Source organism: Furipterus horrens, unplaced genomic scaffold, assembly GCF_987537825.1.
Source record: "Furipterus horrens unplaced genomic scaffold, mFurHor1.1.pri manual_scaffold_5, whole genome shotgun sequence".
Lineage (NCBI taxonomy): Eukaryota > Metazoa > Chordata > Mammalia > Chiroptera > Furipteridae > Furipterus > Furipterus horrens.
The window spans coordinates 36,735,495-36,760,527 of record NW_028327175.1 but is presented as its reverse complement, the minus strand read 5'-3'; the positions used below and the strand labels follow the sequence as shown (position 1 = coordinate 36,760,527).

The window sequence follows — 25,033 nt, the reverse complement described above, 5'->3', positions numbered from 1 at the left end:
CTTTACTTACAATGAAAAAAAAAAAAAAAGATGTAATTTGGTTCAGCAGTCTGACCTAACGTAACTAGTTATCTATAGTAATTAATCCTTATTTTCAAAATTAAAGATTCTTGTATTAAGATCAGAATTTGACTCTTGAATGATGTACTATAGCATCATTTACTCACACTGCACACACACCCTAGAATCTGTGTAGCTTGCAATAATTTGGCATATTGAAGAGAGGGAAGGCAGATAGGAAGCACAGTAGAGCATGGGAGCAGGGAAGAGTGCTTTGGAAAATTGGGTAACTTGTGGGTTATATGTGTCATGTTATACTCCAAGCTCTCACCCTAATGATCTGTGGGCCATATCTAGCTCATAAATACATTTGGTTTGATATGTGTGCTTTTAAAAGAAATGTAATTAATTGCCAAACTCTAAGAAACAAAAAATTCACATAGGAATTTAGAATTTTGGCTTCTTTAGTAAAACTGGAAGACCTGGCAATTCTGGGCTTCAATTTTCAGTGGCACAAACAGCTGCAGCTGTGTAGTGTCTCCACTAGAAGGAGCCAGTGTTTCAGGGACATGAATTGCAATTTGCTGAGTATCCGATGCTCCCCATTATTTTTCAGAATCTAAAGCCAAGTTCACTTGCTCATTTATTCCATTTGTCCTATAGGCCATTGAGCTTGAGACCCCTGGTTTATTTGCTAGTAGGCTGGAAGACTGACATGGTAGCTCTTTGTTGTTCCTTCTTCCTAAATGTTGTTAGAAGATAACATTGAAATTCACTACTGATTGTACACTGGTCATCAGATCAATAGTTTGATATCTCCTCCTGTGTTTTTAACCTAGAAATATCCATAAGATTAGGTTTTCTATTCTTTGGTTCTTTTGTCTAGTGACTTCTAGGAAATTTCTGGAGATATGCTCCATCTTTGCCTTGTTACCTCTTCACACTTAGTTCTTCACATTATCTTGGGGTCCTTATCTCTTGATGATTCTTAAGGGAAGATAATTCTGTTTTTTGCAAAGAGTGCCTAGGTGGTGTGTTTGATCAGACAGAGGACTCTTGTCTGTGATAGTCCCAAGTTCTTGCTGTTGCTGCTCTCTGCTCTCAGGGCCCAGGACTTGCTCATGGCTGGAGCTTTTGAAGGCACAGATAGGCCAAGGTAAGGAAATTGTAGCACCTCCAAATGTCATGATTACAGTTATGTCAAGATTATTGGCAAAAGTAGCCATAAGTACTTCTTAAAGGTGAAAATTTAGGGAAATGCCTAGGTAATCCCTGGCTATAATTAAATACATACATAAGCTATTTATAAGCATACCAGTAATCACTAGGGAGCCCTGGCTGGTTTGGCTCAGTGGATTGAGCGTCGGCCTGCGAGCTAAGTGTCGCTGGTTCGATCTTCCAGTCAGGGCACATCAGAGAAGGAAAACTCTGACTCCAAAAAACCTCCGCTGCCTTGCGGCATACCTCTTCAGGGGAAAGGCTAAGGGAGTAAACCCCGACAGAAAATCCGGAGCCGGAGTCCCTAAGGCGGTTTGACGTTGTAGTCAACACCGGCAACTCCTGCGGCGCACCTGAAGCTAAGCTGTATTGACTCCGTCTTTCCCTTGGACCCTTCAGCTGCGAAGAGAGGGGGGGTCTGCTGCATGGGCAATAGCAGACCCTCCATATCACCCTGCCCAGGCTCTGTAGCTTCAGCTTCACTGGAGAGGACACTCCAGCGTCATCGCAAGATGTCGATTCAACACGGGAGGAGACAGATACCGTGTCACTCCCGAGTCGGACTGCACAGCCATTCTCGGCGGTGCAGATAGACTCTTAAGAAGCTACACCATCGTCTCTCGAGACGGACGGCTGCCTCCAACTCCAATCACTAGGATAATTGAAAAAACTTTTGGGAAATAATTTAATACCTTTCTCATATCATTCAGCAGGATAAATTCCAGCTGGGTTAGAGAATTAAATGTAAAAAATAATGCAAATCTAAAATATAGTTCATATGTATCTGATGTTGGGGTGGGTAAAGGACTTTATAAGCATAAAAGCAAAAGAAGTCATAAATATGCCAAAGCATTAGGATTCTTTGTGTAGGAAAGGGCATCATCTTATGCGTGGGTGAATCTATATCTATTTTTAAGCAGTTCACAAAGGTGACTTGTTTGCCTTTCTTTAAAACCCTCTGGAGAAATAGTCTCTCTTGCTGTGTCTTTCTTTAGGCAGGGTTTTCTTGCCAATTGATGTGTAGTTTGAATTCTTTCAGCTTAGTATAAACCTTTTCTTTTTTAAACCTCTTTTCAGTGAAAATGAAACTGTGACATATTTTTTATTCCTTTGGTGGTTTGAAAACTACGTTGGCCCTTTCATGAGTCTCTTGTTTTGTGGCTGAACAGACATGGTCCCAGTGGCCTTTCTGGGAACAAACTCCAGGCCCTCTCCTAAGTCTTCATAATTTACTCCTTTTTTGAAGCTCCCATAAAGAATGCTTATGGTTAACATTACATATGTTAGTGGAATGATTAGGTCTACTTTGCAAAAATGAAAATTTGTTTTCTTAATTATTTGAAAATGGAAATCTGATGTAACCATTGGGGAATGAGAGAGAGGGTGACAAAGGAAGGTCATTATGGCCAAAGTGTCACCTAACCTTTAATAATATAGAATGTTATAAAATCTCATTTACTTTTATTTTATTTATTTCTATTCTGAGGAATAGTTGGGTTTCTCTGAGTATTAAATTATTTATTCACTTACTGTTTCTCAATCCAGCTAAAGAATGAAATAGTTTGATGACTGAAAAAGAACCTCACAGATGATTTGGTCGATGTTTTATTATCTTTTCATTATTTTATTATTTCACCAATGGAAACATTACCAAGATTAGGTAACTTGGTTTGGTGACCTAGTTGTATCCACTCTGATAAATTGCTCTGCCTCTCTGGGTCCCAGTTTTCTCATTGATAAATGGGAACAATGCCTGTCGTACTTGTAGATATAAAAATATAAAACTTGAAGCGATGGGTAACACTTATTTTCCTACCAAGTATTTTTTTTTGAAAACTACAAAAATTGGAACAGTGCATAAACTAAAATAGGATAATCATATGTTGCCATCTGTTTATTTCTTCTCTCAAATGATTGGAAGATTTTTTATGTAAAACTACTTGTGGTAGATCTTTCTGATTTATAATTGAGATAAGCACTATTCATCATTCTGAAAGGGAAACAAGTTACCTCTGGGGCTACAGAAGACCTTTGTCGTTTTCTCAAAAGAAGGAGGATTTATTATTTTTATGATGACATGGAGATTGTAGAAATGATAAAAGGTGAAGAAGTTACTCTTTTAGCTTCTGTTTTAGCAAAATTAAATAAGTCCAAATAATAAAACAGGTACAACATTAAAACTCTTTAGCTGAAAATGAGAATAGAATGCTAATGTCTTTCAGAAATTCTTAAAATGAAACCTAAAAAAAAGCCAAGGAGCTCTTTAAAATCAGTAATACTTTATGATCTTGCAGAACCTGAAAGTACTTGCTGTAGGTGTCTCTTGAGTTCAACTATATTTTAAAACTATGTCCTCTTGCGTTCATTTTTTCCCCCTGAATCCTATAGTGTACTTTTGTCAGTAAGCTTTTATTGAAGGGGAGGGAAAAGATTAATGTAATGGTGACCAATGAGAAAGAAGTTAGGAAACAAAAATAGGGAGCTCAGCTCAAACTATTTTTGAGAATCTAAGTATGCCTGTATGCATTTGAACTGAGGAATGCAATACAAGCACTCCAAGATTCAAAGGCAGAACTGAGAGTGAGTCCTGCTTTGACATTTGAACAGATTGAAAAATAAAATCCTTGGGACTAGATGCCAAGGAGGCCTTAAGTATTATAGATACATCAGACTTCACCCCTTTTCTTTGATCATATCCATACCACTTCGTGAATCACCCATCTCCTGCGTATTTTCAGTTCTTATCCTTATCTCAGATCTAGCTCCTGAAATTAAGACATCTGGCTGTGTATTCCTAGATGTTTGTTATAAACAAGCCTCAGTTTAAACTTGATAGTCCCTAAGCTATTGTTTCAGAAACTGCATGTTGGATGTAATTTCTATGTAGTCCAACAAGTTAAATAAATAAAAAAAGACATAGAATAGCATACAAAATATCAGGGTGCATTGTATATAGCAAGAGTAGGTATTTTTAATAAATTTTTGTTTTAAATACCTATGAATATGCATATGTGTTGTCATGATGTAAAATGCGTAAGAACGATGTCACTCAGAGAACCATGAGGAGGCAGCGAGCAGAAGAAAAGAAGTTTATTTGAGGGAATTAGCAAGTGGGGAAGAAGCCATGCCGCAAATGGCCCGACTCCGGGGTCCCAAGGAAGGGGGGAGGTGTTGAGGAAATTAGTAAGCGGGGAGGAAGCCGTGCAGCAAATGGCCTGACTCCTTTACTTTTGAATGAGACTGTATTTCTGTTACTACTGTTAAAGAGATAAGTAAGATAAAATGCAGTCATGAGGGTAACCCTAACCCGATATGATTGGTGTCTTTATAGGAAGAGTTTAGGACACAGTCAACACACAGACTAAGGATGACCAAGTGAGATCAGAGCAACAAGGTAGCCGTCTGTTAGCCGAGGAGAGGTCTCAGAAGAAACCAATCCTGCTGACACCTTGGTCTCAGACTTTTAGCCTCCAGATTTGTGAGAGAACAAATTTTTGTTATGTTTAAGCCACATAGTCTGTAATAATTTTCTAATGGCAGCCCTACCAAACTAATCCAAGGCAGTTATGCAAAGAAAGAGCTCTAAAAATCTGCATAGGGATCCCTTTGAATCTGTTTCTGTGCATTTCTAGGGTAATACTTCTCAAAGCTGGATAAATCAAAACCACAATGAAGTAGCACTTCCCACACACTAGGATGACTAGAATAAAAAAGATGGATAACTTGTGTTAGTGAGGATATGGAAGATGTTGCTGGTGGAAACGTAAAATGGCACATTTTTATTACATTTATGCCAGTTCCTTAAAAAGTTAAACATGGAGTTACCATGTGATTTGGCAATTCTACCTTTAGGTATACCCAAGATAATTGAAGACATATGTCCACACAGCAGCTTGTACGTGAATGTTCATAGCAGCATTACTCAGCATTGCCAAAAAATACAAGCAACTGAAATGTCCATCAAATGATGAATAAAATGTAGTGTATCCATACACTGGAATATTATTCAGCCATAAAAAGGAGTAAAATGCTGTTACATGCTACAACATGGATGAATCTTGAAGACTTTATTCTACGTGAAAGAAACTGGACTCAAAAGATTACAATATTGTATGATTTCATTATATGAAATATTCAGAACAGGCAGATTGACAGAGACAGAGATTATGGTTTCAGAAACACAGTAGTTTCCAAGACCAGAGGGAAGAGATTATGGCAAGTAACAGCTAGTAGGAGTGGGGATTTCTTTTTGGAGTGACAAAAATGTTCTGGAATTAAATATTGCATAGTAGTGAGGTGCATAACTTTGTGAATATACCAAACCCAAAAAAAAAAGAAGAAGAAGAAAACAAACAAACCCCATTGAATTGTATACTTAAAAAAATACTCTCATTAAAAACAGAGAACCAAATTCAACTTTAGGAGTTAAAAAATACAGTAATGCAAATGAAAATCTCATTGGATGGGATTAGGAGCGGATTAGACAATGCAGAAGAAAAGATCAAGGAATTTAAATACAAAGCAATAAAAGCTCATCTGAACAAAGCACGGTAGAAGGAAAGACAGGTGAGTGAGGACTAAATGGAACAGCCTCAGTGACATATAGGACAGTATCCAGCAGTCTAATATACACGTAATTGGAATCCCTGAAGGAGGCTTCTCAAACTCACTCACGTGTCCTTTTGCTGCATCCCCCATCATTGTCAGAGCACTTACTGGCAATACAGACTCATCTTGTACTTTCTTTTCCCAGCCCTAGAGTCAGCTATTTCTTCAAGGATTCTTGGTTCCTTTGAGTAAAGAATGATATATAGAAGCCAAGATCTAGTGCTAGATGTGCTCATTGTTATTGGAGGTATGGTTCATAAAAAGAAAATAATCTTAAATAGCACTTAAAAAAGGGACCCTGCAATTTGATTTCCAGATACCCATCAACATACTATTTGAGGGGAGGGGATGGTGTTAAACTGGCGGAACAGAGACTAATATAACAGACATCCATGCATGATCCCCCCCCCCCCGCCCCCCTGCCAATTTAACACTAAATTTTGCAATGTTGCAAAGACATCCATGTGTTTCTCTATTTGTAGAAGCAATATTTCTAGGTTGTTTGGCATTCACTAGTTCTAGCAAATTGCTTTACAGAGTGGTTCTGTTAGTAACTTTCATTCCCATTAGCACTATATGCCTACTTGACCATTTTCTTACCAATATTTTGTTTCATCAGTCTTTTTAATGTTTCTAATCTGATGGGTGTGAAAAGTAATCTCATTGCTATTTATTGGTTATGTGGCTTTCTTCTTGGGTGAAGTACTTTAACTATGCCTAACCAATTTTTCTTTTGATTTTTTTTTTCTTTTTTGCTGTTGTTGTTATTACTTTAAAAATACAAGGTCTGTCTGGAAAAAGTCCAGCCATTGTTAATATAATGAGAATGGTTTGCATGACATTGATGTAACCTGGCAGCCAAGCAGAGTGGTCTGGAATGAACATGTGTGAACAATGATGACTTCACTGTACTAGTTAGTGGGACAGTAGACACCATTGAGTGAGCATGTGCACTGTGTGGCTGTCACATGCAAAATGACTAAATGAGAAGAGCAATGAATCTGCATCAACTTCTGCATTAAGCTTGAACATTTGGATGATTCAGAGGGCCACAGCTATGGAAACTGGTGATTGGCAGCTTCATCACGTCTCGTGCAGAGTTTTTTTGCGAAACATCAAATCACCCAGATGACTCAGCCCCTCTACGGCCCAAATTTGCTGCCGTGTGACTTCTGGCTTTTCCCAAAACTAAAATCACCTTTGAAAGGGAAGAGATTGCACGCCATCAGTGAGATTCTGAACAATATGACGGGACAAGCTGATGGCGACTGGGAGAACTGTGTGAGGTCCCAAGGTGCCTGCTTTAAAGGGGACTGAGGCTTCATTGTCCTATGTCCAGTGTTTCTTGTATCTTCTTCAATAAGTGTTTCTGTTTTTCATATTACATGGCTGGATACCTTCTGGCAGGCCTTGTATGTTCTAAATACTAATCCTTTATACTTTCAATCTGACAGATATCATTTCCTAGTCTGTGGCTTGTCTGTGATTTTAATCACAAGGTAAAGAGCTTTTTGTTTTACTTTGGTCAAATTAATTTGTGTGTCTTGTGAAGTCTTTTTGTAAGGTTTTATTTCATGTTTAGGTCTTGGACAGGGAAACAAAGGAAAAATAAACAAATGAGACTACATCAAACTAAAATTTTTTGCAAAGCTGTTAGTAATATCCATGTATAAGACTTAAAGTGACTATGCAGTCTTTTGGGAAAATAGCTAGACATGTAATGGCTGGATTACATATGAAGGTGACAAGCTGTTTTCCAAAATAGTTGTGTCATTTTACATTCCCATCAATGATACATGAGTCTTCAGTAGCTCCACATCTTTTTCAACACTTGACATCATTAGTCTTTTAAACTTTAACCATGCAAGTGGATTTATAATGGTATATCTCTTTGGTTTTAATTTTCATTTTTCTGATGTTGGGTGACTATTCAATTGCTCAATGGCCATTCATATATCTTTTGTTAAGTGTCTTGAAATTTTCTTCCCATTTTTTATTGCCCATTTGTTCTCTTATTATTGAGTTGTAAGAATTATTTGCATGTTCTGCATGTAAGTTTTTTGTTAGCTTATGTTTTCCGAATATTTTCCCCTGGATTGTGGCTTTCTTTTTCTTTTCTTTCTTTTTCTTTTTTAAAGATTTTATTTATTTATGTTTTAGAGAGAGGGGAAAGAGGGAGAAAGAGAGGGAGTGAAGCATCAATGTGAGAGAGATACATCGATTGATTTTCTCTCGCATACTCCTAAGTGGGAACGTGGCCAGCAACCCAGCCATGTGCTATGACGGGGAATTCAACAGGCAACCTTGTGGTTCACAGGCTGGCATTTAATTCACTGAGCCACACCAGCCAGGCCTCTTTTATTTTTTCTTAATAATGTCTTTTAAAAAGCAAAAATTTTTAATTTTTAATCTTGGTGAAGTTTATTTTATTATTCCCTTTTATGGTTCCTGCTTTTTGTGTCTCAGGAAATCTTTGCCTAACTTTAACTATTATACTATTTCACCTGTAATGTTACTACATTGTAAAATATTCTTTATTTCCCCCTCTTGCCCTTTGTGCTATTGTTTCATACATTTTAGTCTTACATATGTTTTTAATAACCTGTTATAAACCCTACTACACATTATAATTATTTTTTCTTTAAATAGACAATTTACAATTTTCTTTCCAAGAAAGTAATAAAAATAAACAAGTTTTATCCACCCACATATTAATCTTTTCTGGTATTCTTCATTCCTTTGTTTTGATACAGGTTTTCATTTGGTATCAGTTTCCTTTTGCTTGAGAAGTATCCTTGACATTTTTTGTAGTGTAGGTCTTTTGAAAACTAAATTCTCTGGTTTTCGAGGGTGGTGGGGCTCTGAAAAGTCTTTCTTTTGACTTATTTCTGAAAGATTTTTTTTTTTATATTTTTTAAAATAATTTATTTATTTGTTTGTTTGCTTATTTTATTTTTAGAGAGAGGAGAAAGGGGAAAGAGAGGGAGAGAAACATCTCTGTGTGGTTGCCTCTCACTCGCGCCCCCAACTGGGGATCTGACGTGCAACCTAGTAATGTGCCCTGACTGGGAATCGAACCAGCGACACTTGGCTCGCAGGCCGACGCTCAATCCACTGAGCCACAGCAGCCAGAGCTCTGAAAGATATTTTAAATAAATACAGAATTCTAAGTTAAAAGTTTTTGTTCTTTTAACACTTTACAGATGTCAATCCCTTGTTTTCTGCCTTAAATAATTTCTAATGAAAAGTCCTGTGTAATTCCTTATTTTTGTTCGTCTGTATATAATATGCCTTTTTTTCCTTCTGACTGCTTTTGAGGTTTCCTCTATCACTGATTTTTAGGAATTCAAATATAATGTGCCTTGATGTGGTTTTCTTTGTGTTTATTGTGCTTTGATTCACTGAATTTCTTTGATCTGTTTATGTATAGATTTCATCCAGTTTGGAAACTTGGGCCATTATTGCTTCAAATATTTTTTCTATACCTCCTTCCCCTTTTCTAAATCACTTGATATTTTTCTACAGGTTGCTGCAGCTCTGTTCTTCCCTTGTTCCCATTTTTTCTTTCTTTGCTTCTGTTTTGGCTAATTTGTTTTACTGTGTATTTAAGTTTCTTGATTTTTTTTAAAATTCAGAGTTTAATCTTTATAAATCTCATCTAGTGATTGTTTGAGGCTTAGTATTTTTCAACTCCAGAAAATCCATTTGGTTCTCTTTGATATTTTCCATTTCTCTCTTCACTATTTATATTTATTTTAAATATGTGAACATAGATTACCTATGAATGTGTAACATATTTTTCTGTTAAGTCCTTTATCATTTTCAAATTACTTTTTACTCTGGCAGCTAATATAGAGAATAGATTGTAAGTGGGTAACAAAGAGGAAGGAAGATGCAAAATTCAGATGAAGTAGCAATTGGAACTGGTAAGAATTAAATTCTATATTTATTTCTACACAAAGCCTTCTACTTTTTCTGTGAAGCCTTCTATCACATTGGCCCACAAATTTCCAATTTTAGAGCCTGATTTCACCTTATCTAATTATGTTTCATGTATATATATGTATATATAAAAAATAGTTGAGGCCTGTCCAGAAAGTATCCAGCCAAGGACTATGAAAAATAGACATATTGAATAAGATACAGGACATATTGGACACAGGACAGTGACTCCTCAGTCCCCTTCAAAGTAGGCACCTTGGGACCTCACACAGTTCTCCCAGTCACCATCAACTGCCCTGTTGTATTGTCCTGAATCTCACTGATGCTCTGAGATCTCTTCCCTTTCAAAGGTGATATTAGTTTTGGAAAGAGCCTGAAGTCACAGAGCAGCAAATCTGGGCTGTAGAGGGGCTGAGTCACCAGGGTGATTTGATGTTTTGCCATAAAACTGCATGAGACGTGATGCATGAGCAGGCATATAGTCCTGTTGAAGCTGCCAATCACCAGTTTCCATAGCTATGGCCTTCTGGAACCATCCAAATAGTTTCTACGGAGGAATGTTGAAGCTTAATGCAAAAGCTGGTGCAGATTTGTTGCTCTACTCATTCAATCATTTTGAATGTGATGGCCACACAGTACACATGCTCACTCAATAGCACCTACTGCCCCCACTGACTAGTATAGTGAAGTTGTTATTGTTCACGCTTGTGCATTCGAGACCACTCTGCTTGACTGCCAGGTTATATTGATGTTGTGTAAACTGTTCTCATTATACTAATGATGGCTGGATTTTTTCTGGACAGTCCTCGTATATATGTGTATATGTAATATATATATTATATATATTACCCAGAATCCTCCAATGACTTCTCATGTCACAATAAAACATGAAGTCATTAATGATAGTCTTCAAAGTTCTGTGTACCTCTTGGTTTCCTCTCTAACTTCATTTCTGATTGGATATTCATTACCTCTCTATTTACACTTGGCCTCATTGCTGTTCCTTAAACACTTCAAACATACTCCCAAATCAAAATCTTTATAATTGATATTTCCTCCGCATTGAAAATTTGTCTCTTTGATATTTTATTAGCTTACTGTCATTCCTTCTAATTATTGCTCAAATGTCATCTCCTTAGAAAGAGATTTCTGAAACACTAGAAGATTTTCCCATTACCCCTAGCTCCTGACCTTTATTTTTTTCACGACATTTTTCCACCTCAGATCATATTTATATATCTCTTTGCTTATTTTCTGCTGGGAATGGAGGTCCATGAGATCAGACAGGATTTTTTTTTTTTCCTCCTCACTGTATCCTTTCTAAAACAGTTCCTGGAATATAGGCAGGGCTTAATAAATGTTTGTTAGATATATGAAGGAATGAATTAAAATATGGTCATAAGCTTTTTTCCTTTTTATGGATTTGATTATGTTGAATTGAAAGCAGATCTACATAGATGATAATGATAATCAGCAGGGATATTTTTGGTGAACATTCAGGATCTGAAATTGGTATGTAAAAGCTCCTCCTGCCCCCTTTCTCTCCAATGCATGTCTCTTGCCTTTGGGATCAGACCCAAGGTCCTTAATCTGGCATTCAAGGCTTTCTAAGATCTCATCTGTTCTTATATATTTTAGCTTCACTTCTGTACTAAGCCCTTACCCTCATAGCCTATGCTGCATTCATGTTGAGTGACTTATAGTTCCCCTAATATGCCTCTTGCACATGTCTCTTGCAGCACCTCACACATTTACATTTTGTCATTTATTTTTTGTGGGTCTCTCCTTTTTATAGTGCGTATGCTCTTCAAATGAAGGAAGTTGGCATATTTTTGTAATTCTAGGACATAGTTCCTGGCACGTTATACATGGTCAGAAAATATTTATGGAATGTAAAAGATGGTTTTGCCTACAAGGTGGAGACTAGAAACTTGAAAAGATTGGATCTGGACCACTAAGTTGGTGAAAGCAGTTTCATCTCTTTAGTGGTCTTGGAATGGCTGTGTCCGGGGACAAATAAGGATGAAGAGGGCACAATATTAGAATACCCTAATTTTTAGCAAAATCCTGCTGGACGAGGAGGGATGGCATGTTACACAATTGAATCAGCCCCGTAACTAGAAAAAATAGCCTAAGTAGGAGGAAGGATTATTGGACAGGCATTATTGAGAAAGAAGTAGAGCTATTTGGCTGTGGATTGACCATAGGAGCATTAATTCTATTATTTAGTCTATGAGAATCATGTAAGATGGTAATCTGCTTGTCATGAGGAAATAATACAAAGGGGAGAATTCAGGTCAATGGTGGCATATTCACGTTCTTGCTCATGTTGTCTTGGATCTATTAACAGTGTGAGCGTTAGGGGTTAGGTTAGGCTCAGTCTGACTGCTCTTGTTGCAGTGGGAAAGAGTGCTATGAAAATTTAGTTATATCTGTCAAGGGTGTGGAGAGGGAAATGGCTGTATTTGTTCTATATATTTGTCAACACTAGATGGTTTGATGGCTTGCATTTTCTGTGCTAATTTGTGAGTGGATCTATTGTATATTCAATTGGCACAGTATAGTTGAATATGTAAACATGTTCTGTATAATTTTGGTAATATGTATTTTGTAAAAATGTGAACATAAGAGAGTCAAGTAGGCTATAGGTTTTTAAAGATTAAAAACGTTTTTTCTAAATCAGGTTTGTTACAGGAAGAGAAAATGGCCATTGAAGCATTTCAGATTTGCTGCCTCCTCCTGCCACCTGAAAATAGGAGGAAGTTACAGCTGTTGATGAGGATGATGACAAAGATCTGCTTAAATAAGGAGATGCCACCACTTTGTGATGGCCTTGGCACCCGAACACTGGTAGGTTGATTTCTAACATTTAATGTGACTTGAGTTTTGGAATAAGATTCACCTGAGTGAAGTTCACTAGCTTGGCAACCAGAGGAAGGTACATGGCAGACTCGCTTAAAGAGCCATGGTTTGGAATCCACCCAGACTGGTATCGTGCTTTTGGTCTGAGTATCTTAAAGAACACAAAGAAAAGTAAAGAAGGGAGTAAGGGTAGGCTCTTTAGTGTAGAGATATCTGTTGTCAACACAAAGAGAAAGAAGAGTGGATGGAAGGGATAAGGGATTTCTCAAGAAAACAGTCTTTCCTCCAGGTCAAAAAAGAGTTGCAAAGCCTTTGTTACTATAACCAGTAGGAGAGATGCAGCATATATAAATGAATTAAAATTGGGAAAGTAAAATACAGAGTTGGATGAGACAAGTTGGATGATAAAGAGAACTTGTATCTCCCAGGGTATTTAAGGGTTCATGAGTGAGAGTTTCTCTTAAAATATTCTCAATTTTGCTTAGAATTGAGTAATTTTGAATTCTACTGTGTAATATCAGGATGTTTTAAAGTAGGGTTTATGTTTAGAATTGCTTACTAGCTAAATTTTCTAATTTCTCTAAAAAAAAAAAGTCTTGGAGTAAAACTGTTGCTTCATTGGTATGTATATGTTCTTTTCATATCCTGGTGAACCCCTGTGTACCCCTGGGAGTTCACTGACCCCATTTTTAGACGTGTGGAATACTTCTACTCCCCAATGGAGTGATTCTTGATCTTTTTTGGGGGGTGGGGATGCATTGGTAGGGAAGCTAATGAACCTTTCTGAAAAGCTGAAGAATAGTTTGCACTGGTGTAAAATTTTGCATACAATTGCAAGGCATTCATGGATTCCCTGGGTCCATAGTCTCTTGGTAAAGAATTTCTGTCATGTAAATGTGAGTGAAGATAAAGTATCATCTACAATGTTGACAAAGTGACATTTTATTAAACAGAATTACATGCTTATAGGTTTTGAAATAAGATTGTCAGCCATGAAATTAGTAAGAAAGGAAAAAAAAAAAGTCTATCCAAAGAATAGGATTACATATGGAATAATTAATATGAATTCTGTGGAAGCAGCTGCTATAATACTTTTTATATTTCTGCTTATCATAGTCTTATCTCTTAATGCATTTCATGTAAAGTCTCACGGTTTTCTTCAAAGGTGACTGTCAAATGTACATTCAAAAATCCTAGAGAAAATAGCAGTTAACTAGGAAAATATATAACAGTTGAGGCACACAGACTGTGCTAGTAGATTTTTTGAAAAGAAGTCAGTAATAAAATTAAGATATTATCAGACTAAATGGCTATAAGGAAACTGAACTTAAAGTGGTACATGATCCAGGTCATGTTGGTAATGATAACTTTCAGAATTTGTTTAAATATATATATTTAAAACCATCCGTGAAAGGGGTTTAAAAGCTGCTCACACAAGCATCTCTGCTAAATCTCTGGGAGATGTGATGCACGTTCTGTTCATGCTGATTACAGTAATGAAAAAATCTGCCCATCTGAGATGATCGGGTGTGGCCATGTGCCAGGTAGGATTGCACCCTGTGCTGGGGGCCATGTATCACTGACTAGTCATATTTGTTTTTTCCAACTTAGATCGCACTCACTTCAGAGTAGGAAAAAAAAAATCTGTATTTATTTAAAAATTTCCCCACCTTTTGTTTTTTAGATGATTCAGACATTTTCTCGTTGCATCTTGTGTTCCAAGGATGAAGTGGACTTGGATGAGTTATTAGCTGCTAGGTTGGTGACGTTTCTGATGGACAATTACCAAGAGATTTTGAAAGTCCCTTTGACCTTGCAGACCTCCATAGAGGAGCATGTAGCCCACCTACGAAGAGTGCAGGTAAAGGAAGGGATATAACCAGATCCTATGAAATTGCCAGCAGGAAGTCTGTAAGGTTGTAGGCTTTTTGGGATTTTATGTTACGAGGATTAAATGAATTAATATGTACATGGTGCTTACAACAAAAATTGGCATATAGTAAGCACTGCAAGTTTGTTATCATTGAAAATTTGTGGATTGCCTACTTGGTTGTGTTATATCAATCAAAACTACATACTTTTGATTGCAAATTCCTTAAATGAATTTGTTCAGAGTCTACATATACTTTCTGATGGAAATGATTTATGTGAAATACATGTCTTGATTCTTAATATCCCTGTAACCTAGATAATGTTAATATTTATGTTTTTTTGGATGAGAAAACTGCAACACAGAGAATTTAAGCAACTTGTCCACGGTCACAAAGCCAGGATTCAAACTGATGAGATCATTCTCCAGAACCAGTGCTCCTAACTACCATGCCATACTGCTTCACTTCAAAATGTGGTGTGGTAGAACAAGAGCCGTAAAGACCTGGGTCAGACTCCTGGCTCTCCTCTTTCCTGGTTGCATAGCTCCGGGCAAGTCCCTTAACCTCTCTAGATTTTAGTTTCTGTAAGTGCTAAAATGGGCCATAAGTGCTGTATAAAGTTATTGTGAAGTATTTTACAGTATACTATAATACTATACTGTGGATTACTGCAAAACCCTTTGCACAGATGTCTGACATTTGGCAGGTACTCTTTGAAAGGGAGTGTTATTGCCCTTGTTATATTAAAATGATGCAAAAGAAATGTACTATATTACTATTATGTGGACCCCACAGTGGGGTTTGTATGTCAGCCTGTGAAAGCAGAAACTTTTGGTGAGAAGTCTTTCGGCAGAAACTCTGCTTGCTTCCTTCTGAATGATCAGACCTCTTTTCATTTAAGTACTTTTTGAGGTTCCTCAATGAAGACCCAATGAACAGCTACCTTCCAATGTATTTTTAAAGTAAATAATGGTTTAGCTGTTGCCAGTGAGCAATTTAAAAATTGAAATAAAAAGTTCTTTTATTTTGATCATTATTAATTAACCTGCTACATTGAAGGAATTTGGAAAATATTCCCTTTCCTCCCCTCCCTTCCTTTTCTTTCCCCTCCCCTCCCTTCCCTTCCTTTCCCTCTCTTTCATGACTTACTTTCTCTCACTTAACATTACAAGAAAAATTTCCCACATTGTTTAACATTTTTGGTTGACACTAGGGTGGCCAAGAACACAGAGACTCTGGAGTTAAATGGTGTTTGAATTCCTGGCGTGTCCTTATTAGCTGTGTGACTTTGGGCACATTATGTAATGTGTCTCTGCTTCAGCATCTGTCCCAACATCTCTCTTTCTTCATCTGTACAGTGGGATAATAATAGTTAATACCTACCTCCTAGGTTGCTTTGGCTATTGAATGTCTTAAGATATCAAGTGCTTAGAATAATGTTTATCCCATGTTGAGCTTTCAATTGGTTATTTAGATTGCTTCCATTTTTTTCTTTTGTGAGAAATGTGACAAATATTTTTATAGCTAGATTTTTCTTTTTTGGTTGATCATGATTATTTTCTAAGAATAAATTCCTAGAAGCAGCACTGCATGAATGCATTTTAAGTGTTGGTTGCATGTTGCCAAATTTCCCTTTAGAATGATCATTCCAATTTTAAATTCCCACTTGTGTTATAAGGCAGTGGTCTTTTATTTGCATGATAGCACCCTTTCTACTTTGGGTGTGATCATTAAAATATATATCTTTATCAATTCAATAGGTGAGAAGTGTGATCTAATTGCTGTTTTAGTTTAATCTCCCTGCCTCTCCTTGATATTTTTCTGAGCCAAATTAAAAAGACAAACAAAAGGAAAGACTTCACTGAATTTCTGCAAGGAAAAGTGGTTGCAAGAACTATGTTACTCTGTATACTTGCTGGGTTTGTGTATTCACATAGCAGAGGCACATATTGCAGAATCTTCTGCTGGTCAGCCCTTTGCTGTCAGTTGAGGATCAGAAGGCTGAGCTGTGATGATTAATTTAACTGTGCTGGCACTGAATAAAATCAGTAACTGCTCAATTGTCCAATTACATTTCCTCTTTTAGAATTATTCAGTCGAGTTGCCACAGAGCTGTTTGTTTTAGTGCTTAGCTCCTATAGATCTCTGCTCTCTCGCAGACTCCTCAGCCCCTACATCATAACACACTTTCGGTGGTGCTTCTCTGAAGATGAGCAGTGTTACCTGGACTGTTCTGTGGATTATTTGGGGGCAGTTTCAGGCTGACCCCAGGATAGATGAATTGTGAGGTTGGCTTTGTGTTTTTACACCAACCTTCTATCAACCTTATTTGCAATTCTCCTCTTCCTCTTGTGCCCTTTAACGATAGGTATCTAGTGTTTTTCTCCTGTCCTAGGCTCTGGCTGTCACCTTTATCCTAGGACTCAAACTTAATTCTGGCTCTGTCATGCTGTTTCTGGCCTCCTTGCTTCAAATAAAAAAAGGAAGTGTCCTGCATGTACATACCCCTTTCCTTTCTGGTTCTGGTGTGTCTCTTCTTAGGTTGTCTCTAACTGGTTTGGTAAACTGATGTTGAGGCATGGAATGTACTTGGCAACATTTATTTTTTTAAACTGGCTTCTGGAAAAAAAATCTTAAACCAAAGAAGTGAATGTAATAGTAGCAAGTTTTAAATCCTCACCTAAGGACTTGCTTATTTGTATTTTTAGAAAGAGGGGAAGGGAGGAAGAGAGAGGGAGAGAAACATAGATGTGAGAGAGAAACATCGATTGGCTGTCTCTCAGTGCACTCTGGGGACTAAACGGGCAACCCAGGCATGTGCCCTGACCAGGAAATGAATCTGTGACCTTCTGGTCTTACGGGATGATGCTCTAAGCAACCGTGCCACACCAGCAAGGGCTGCAATTTTTTTAATGGACACTCATTTGTTCACAGGTCTTGATATCATCTTTCATTTCTCTCTTCTCCCTTTGCCCTGTGCAGTGTTTGCGCGTTCGGCCTTTTCACTTTATTCTCACTATTTACGTGTTTGGAGAAAGTTGTAGTACTTCTCTCTACATGACAGCTGAGCTGGGTGTGCCTCTGTCCATCCCCAGGGGAGGGAAGACCAAGCTCTTCAGACAGTGGAATGAACCTGGTTAATTCACTGTGTGTCCAACTTCATCACTGTTTTGAGTTGTTTTATAGTCAGCATGTTCAGTTTATGTTTCAATGTCAGACTTTATTAATTAAGAGGGTGTTTTGTTTATTAAAATGGCTCTTGGGTTTAAAAAAGTAAAAATCTCATTCAAAACTATGGCTTTAAGTGATTAAAAAAAATTTTTTTTTAAAGTTCTGGAAACACTAACTTTTTAATATGGAGTATTCCCCAATCCAGTTGAGAAATGACATGGCATTCCTAGTAGGAGATATTGTGGGTTTGAGCTGAACAAATTTCTGTAAGTTATTTGAAAATACCTTTTTTTCTTTCACTGCTAATTCTTTTGCCTCAGATAAAGTACCCAGGAGCAGACATGGATATCACTTTATCTGCTCCATCATTTTGCCGTCAGATCAGTCCAGAGGAATTTGAATACCAAAGAGCATATGGCTCTCAGGAACCTCTGGCAGCTTTGTTAGAGGAAGTTATAACAGACGCCAAACTCTCCAGCAAAGAGAAGAAGAAAAAACTGAAGCAGGTAAAGAGGATATTCCTTATTAGTCATTTCTTCTTCCTGTTGTTTTTACATGTTTTTTAATTCTCTATTGTAATAGCTTTCATACGAATCTCATTTTGTGAGATAGCAGTTTTGAAAGTATATTGTTTTGTTCATGTATTCCAGAAGTCTCACTGATTTACACAGTTGTGGTCTATTTCTCACACTTTATTCTTCAATGTAGATCTTCTATCATTATTGAACTCTTCATTTATTCTCTAATATTTGACTTTTATTTTGATATGTGGCGTATGATATGAATTAGTGGAGCAATTACTTTACCTTTAGAGAAGCTATTAAATGAGAACAGAATTCTGTAAAAGGCAAATCAGACTGAATTTATAAATATAAAATGTGTAGAAATTAAAAGCTGTTGGCTTTAGATATTTAGCATGAAACTGGTTTCTTGCCTCAGGCATCACTAAGTTTTTAGTGCCTGTTGGACAACATGGTTTAGTGTTTCAGGGAATAGTTTTCAACTCAAAATAGTTTTACTATGACCATTCTTAAAATATTGAGCCAAGATTAAATGAGTGGTTTTTATTTTTAAAGACTGACTCCTGAATAGCTTGATTCCTGTTCACATCATACATACAGGATTATATATAGAACACCAGAGTTCTAGATTCCCAATTATATTTTTCTCACTAATTTTGGAGATGAGTTCAGTGGTGAGGAACAACTTATTACCTCTTTTTAAGCTTTTCATAGTATAATGTATACCAAAGTGTTTTTCATTTGGGCAGAAGCAGTTGGGGATGTAAGGAAATGGTGAAATGTAGTTAGTTGGACCAAAGTTTTCTTTGATTGTATAGAACATAAGTTATTACCAAGTCACATTACTTGTGACTATTTTGAAAGTAACCTTTATTTATTGTTGGCAGTGGGAGAAGTTTTAAAAAATGTCACTGAAATGAGAAGTTGATTTGAAGATTGTACCAAATTAAAGATGAATTAGATATATAGAAAATGGAATCAAGTGATTTAATATATAGAAATGGATTTGTGTTGCAGTAAATTTGATTATGATCTGTTTTCTTCTTAGTTCTCTTTTCTGATGGAAACAATAAATATTAAAACAAAAACAGGAAAGTATGGGAACAGAAACTTTTATTTTAAAATTAGATTGCTCAATTGTATTGGCTCTTACCTGTATTATGGACTCAATGTGGATTTTCTTTTTTTTTTTTTAAGTTTCAAAAATCCTATCCTGAAGTCTACCAAGAACGATTTCCTACACCAGAAAGTGAAGCACTTCTGTTTCCTGAAAAACCAAAACCAAAACCACAACTGCTAATGTGGGCACTAAAAAACCCTTTTCAGCCATTTCAAAGAACTAGAAGTTTTCGGATGTAGTACTTCCACAGCTGGTAGAGATCTCTGATAGTGTTTTGAGTAAATGGCTGATTGGTTTTGGAAGGGAGAAGAACAGAAAATAGAGACTACTGGAAAATAAATATGATCTGACTTCAAAAAATGTTGAGCCATTATCAGTATTTTTGTAAAACTCAGTGCTATTTTTGAAGTGTACAAATCAGTTGAATATGAAATAAATATATAGTGGTAATGTTAACATGTTTATAATTATTTGAAAAGTTAAGGGTATTTTTATTTGTTATTTTACATGGTGTTTATAAAATATTTTCTTAGACATTTTAGTTACTGATGTCTTTATTATGACAAGTCTTAGAACTAGAGCATACACTTGAATAAGAAAGACACTGGGTACTGTTACTGTGATCCTATTGACTTAATAGGCAGTTATGATATTTCCTGTGTAAATTCTCTTCTTCATTGTTGCACAAATATTTTTAAATATGCTGTGTTATAATGGCTGTGTCTCTTTTTGGCAATTTGTTGGATACTGTGACAGATTTTACTAAAGCTGGATCTTTTATAACATATATATTCGTTGGTGTTTTCCTATAAGCTGAGGAGATTTTTCATGTGCCTGCAGTGGTATAATTTCAGTCTTGGCTAGAGACAGAAAACTGAATATGTGATTCTAAGTCAAATCTTTGTTATTTCATGAAAAGCACAAATGGGTTAAATAAAATGAGACTACCTTCTTTATAAATACGAGGTCTCTCCAGAAAGCATCCAGTTGTGTAATATGCAAAACAGAGACTTTTTAAAAAATTTATTTGTTGTTTTTCTATTGCAGTTGTCCCACTTTTTCCCCCATTGCAGAGGCATTTATTGAGGAAGATACCAGATACAAGAAACATTGTAGATAGGACATGACACCTCAGTTCCCTTCAAAGTAGGTACCTTGGGACCTCACACAATTCTCCCAATCACCATCAGCTGTCCCGTCATAATTTCCTGAATCTTATCGATGGTCTGAAATCTCTTCCCTTTCAAAGGTGATTTTAGTTTTGGGAAATGCCAGAAGTTGCAGGGCACCAAATCTGGGTTGTAGTGGGGCTGAGTCTCCTGAGTGATTTGATGTTTTGCCGAAAAACTCTGCATGGGATGTGATGCATGAGTGGGCGCATTGTTGTGATGAAGTTGCCAATCACCAGTTGCCTATAGCTGCGGGCTTCTGAATCATTTGAATAGTTTCTGTGGAGAAATGTTCAAGCTTAATGCAGAAGCTGATGCAGATTCATTGATTTACTCGCTTAGTTATTTTGAATAATCAGTCAGATTTGATGCAGATTCATTGCTCTATGGGCACACAGTACACACATGCTCACTCAGTGGCATCTGCTGCCCCCACTGACTAGTACAGTGAAGTCATCATTGTTCACACCTGCGCATTCCAGTCCACTCTCCATGGCTGCGAGGGTACATCAATGTCGTGCAAACTGATCTCATTATATAAACAGTGGCTGGATTTTTTCCAGACAGACCTCGTATATTCCCCTCAACTTCTTCATCGTTTTGAAAGTCAAAAGAATGTAAATAAATAATGTTTAAAAAAAATATTGTATATGGTGTTTTTTTTCTCTTTTTTTTGCATTTATTTAAGTTAGATAATATCCTCAGTTGCTTAACATCACTTTGCCTTGGCCCCTGTTCTCGTATTAGTCATTTATTTCTATGATAGAAATAACATTTGGGGTTTTGTACTAACCTTTAGGAGGGTGCTCTGCCCATTTCTTTTGCTTTGACTTATGCTTTTGCAAATAGTGGAACACTTGGAATATGGAGTATCTAGAAGGCTTCTGAGAGCAGCTCTCCAAAAAGTAAGAGTAGAACTCACTAATCTGCATACTCTGCTCTTTGTTCTGTTTTTTTCTTTGCATTTGGGATTTGTCCCTGTTCCTTTGTAGTAAAATGCCTCCAACAATTGACTCAGATTTTGCTTCCTTAAAAATGGATAAAAGTGTTTGTACTAGTTTGGGCACCACCTTACTTTGGAGATACATAAAGTAATGGGAGTTTTTAGTGTTTCAATATTCTCAAACCTTGGTGGAATTCTTTTTAGAGCAAAAAATAAGTCTACTTTTTACTCAATTTGCCCTCCAAAGTAGAATCACTTTCTAGCATCTCCTCTCCTATTGCTTATCTTTGGAAATATATGTTGGTTTTGTTTTTCCCCTTTAATATTACTTGTCTTTTTAGTATAATATATTTATGGAGAGATCATAAAACATCATCACCTAAGGTTGAAATTGAAAAATGGATAATACCAGTTTTTCAAAGTGGTTGTACCAATTAACACTCCATCAGCAGTGCCTGAGTTCATTTTACTGAACCTCCTTACCAAAACTTACTATTGTCAGAGTTTGAATTGTCAATGTGTTGGATGTATATTGGTATCTCATTATGGTTTTATTATGCATTATTAATACGGTTAAAGAGTATTCCCAAATACTTTTTTTACTTTTTTCACTTTTGTTGAAATTTTAATATCAGCTTTTAAACTGAACACACACAGTTTAAGATTTTGATTTTGATTGTATTGAGTTTATAAGTCAATTTGGAGATAATTGACTTATTTTTACAGTATTAAGTGTTCTAGTCCATGAACACAATTTATATCTTCATTTATTTAGAATAAGTGAGAATAAGGGAGAAGAATATTTAAGTTTATTTGTAAAGGTTTGTAATTTTTTTAGATTTGTTTCTAGGTATTTGATATGTTTAAAAAATGTAAGTATTAAAATTTTCAAATATATGTCGATCGTCGGCAGCCGTCCGTCTCGAGAGACGATGGTGTAGCTTCTTAAGAGTCTATCTGCACCGCCGAGAATGGCTGTGCAGTCCGACTCGGGAGTGACACGGTATCTGTCTCCTCGTGTTGAATTGACATCTTGCGATGACGCTGGAGTGTCCTCTCCAGTGGAGCTGATTTCACTTTTAGGATTATACCTGAAAAATCCCAAAACACTAATTCAAAAGAACTTATGCACCCCTATGTTCATAGCAGCACTGTTTATAATAGCTAAGTGCTGGAAACAGCCTAAATGCCCATCTGTAGATGAGTGGATCAAAAACTGTTGAACATTTACTCAGTGGAATACTATGTAGCAGAAAGAAAGAAGGAACTCCTGCCATTTGCAACAGCATGGATCGAACTAGAGAGAATTATGCTTAGTGAAATAAGCCAGGCAAAGAAAGAAAAATACCATATGATATCACCTAATACAAGAAACTAGAGAACAACACAAACAAAAAACTAAATAGAACAAAGAGCAGAATAGCAATCAATAGGGGGGAGGGGGGAGGGAAAGAAGGGGGATAAGTAAGGGAAAGGTTTAGTCAAAGGATGTGTATAAATGACTCATGGACATGGACAACCGGGAAGGATATGATTGTGGGAGAAGGAGTGGGTTGGATGGGGGAGAGAAATGGGGGAAAAATGGGACAACTGTAATTGAAAAACCAAAAAGTAAAAATAAAAAAAGAAAGAAATTTACAGGTAAAAATTTATATAATTTTGGGAGAGGGGAAAGCCATCCTAAATATGAGGGGGGACCCAATAAAACGAGACTTATCTTCTAGCAGGTGGGCCCCTTGTAGTATAGTCTTCCCCCACTAGGTGAGCGTTTAGAAACCCATCTGTATCAGAGTACCAGCTGGAGTTGTGAGAGACTGCATTTGCCTTCTGTAAAATTTTTGAAGACTCTTTTAATGTGTTTGTGCAAATATATGTAAAAGTAAAGGTAATAGTATCCATCCTTAGTTTCAACAGTTATTACTTAACTGATAGATACCTTGGTGTTTGATTCTATTACAAATGAGGTTATTTTAAAATTTCCATTTTCTGTTTGTTGTATATATATTGTGTGTGTGTGTAGTATATTTTGTGTACTGATTTTTGTACCCAACAACCTTGCTAGACTTTCCTATTCTAAATATCTAGTGTGATTCTTTTGAATTTTCTACATTCATTACATATAAGCAGACAAACGCTGTTTTTGGTTTTTATTTCTGTGGTTGACAGCATCTAAAATGTCCCCAAATCCCTGCCTCTCGGTACTTATACCCTTGTGTAATCTCCTTTCCTTGAGTATGGGTTGGATCTAGTGACATGGAACAAATTGAATATGGCAAAAGTGATGGGCTATCACTTCTGAGAATAGATTACAGAAAGACTCTGGCTTCCATCTCGCTTGCCTTCTCTCTCACTCTCTCCCTGGCTTGCTCTGAGGAAAGCCAGCTGATCTGTTGGGCACTGCCCTATGGAGAGGGCACAGAACTGCTGTCTCTTCCCTACCAACAGCTGTATGGGTGATCTTGGAGGTGGATCTTCGGAGGCTTGCCAACAACCACAGGAGTGATCTTGGAGGTGGAATCTCCTTAAGTTAGGCCTTGAGATAAAGTCAGCGTTAGCTAACACCTTAGTTGAAGCCTGTGTGAGGACCTCAGCCAGAAGACTTAAAGCTGTGCCTGGATTTCAGACCCATAGAATCTATGAGATAATAAATATTTGTTGTTTTAAACCACTTAATTCTGGGGTAATTTGTTATGAAGCAAGAGTGCCATAGATACGATATCCTTTCTAATTCTTATTTCTTCCCTTTCTCCCACCTTTCTCCTTGCTACGTTTTTTTTATATTTTTATCATTAGGAAATATCACTACCTCTTGTATTTGTTTGCAATCTTTTTGTATACTTATATTTTATTTGTGTCCCTTATAAACAGCATGTAGCTGGATTATTTTTTGAAGAAGCCAACTCGACAGTCTTTAACATTTAGACAAATATATCCTCACCTGAGGATATAGTTATTGATTTTAGAGAGAGAGGAAGGGAGAGAGAAACATCGATTGTTTGCCTTCTGTACATGCCCTGACTGGGGATTGAAGCTGTAACATTTTGGTGTATGGGATGAGGCTCCAACCAACTGAGCCACTGGCCATGGCTAGACAAATTATATTTAATTAGTCTATATATGGGTACAAATCTCTATCGATGCTTTCTTACTATTTGTCTTTTTTGCCTTTGTTCAGATTTAAAAAATAATTTCATGTTTTTTGCTAATTTGAAACTTAAGCAAGTTTGCTTAAATTTGGGTCTAGGGACCCAAATTGCATGTTGGGTCCCTAGAAATTACACCTTGCATACTAATTTATCAAAGTTAAAAGTTAGTACTTTTTACTCTCAGACTACTCAGGGACCTTATAAAGCACTAAGAACACCCTTTCAAATGAGATGCTTTTGTTGTAATGCATTTTAATTTTATTTTTTAAACTTCATGTTATATTGTTATTATATATAGTTCTTGTTTATTAGACTTACCCACATGTCTTATCACTCTTCTTTTTTCTTAAAGTACATTCTTTAGAATTTATCTTTAGTAGTAAGGGTTTGGTATTTGAAAACTTAAAAAAAAAATTGCCTGTATTCCTTTTCTAATGGTTTTATTGAGAGAATTAACATACC

At 36.6% G+C, this 25,033-nt stretch overlaps 1 protein-coding gene across 3 annotated transcripts in view; it reads left to right on the top strand.

Moving 5' to 3' along the window:
• DEPDC1B (DEP domain containing 1B) overlaps window positions 1–19,601 on the top strand; it is a 68,199-nt gene extending 48,598 nt beyond the window's left edge. For 2 of the 3 annotated variants that reach the window (XM_090278932.1, XM_090278930.1), the window contains 4 exons: window positions 12,452–12,618; window positions 14,315–14,491; window positions 17,993–18,178; window positions 19,391–19,601. In XM_090278932.1, the coding sequence (XP_090135058.1) occupies window positions 12,452–12,618; window positions 14,315–14,491; window positions 17,993–18,178; window positions 19,391–19,552 (692 nt within the window). In that variant the 3' untranslated portion in view covers window positions 19,553–19,601. The remainder of the gene's footprint in view (window positions 1–12,451; window positions 12,619–14,314; window positions 14,492–17,992; window positions 18,179–19,390) is intronic. The other variant, XM_090278931.1, reaches the window with a different exon arrangement.
• Window positions 19,602–25,033: the final 5,432 nt, after the last annotated feature.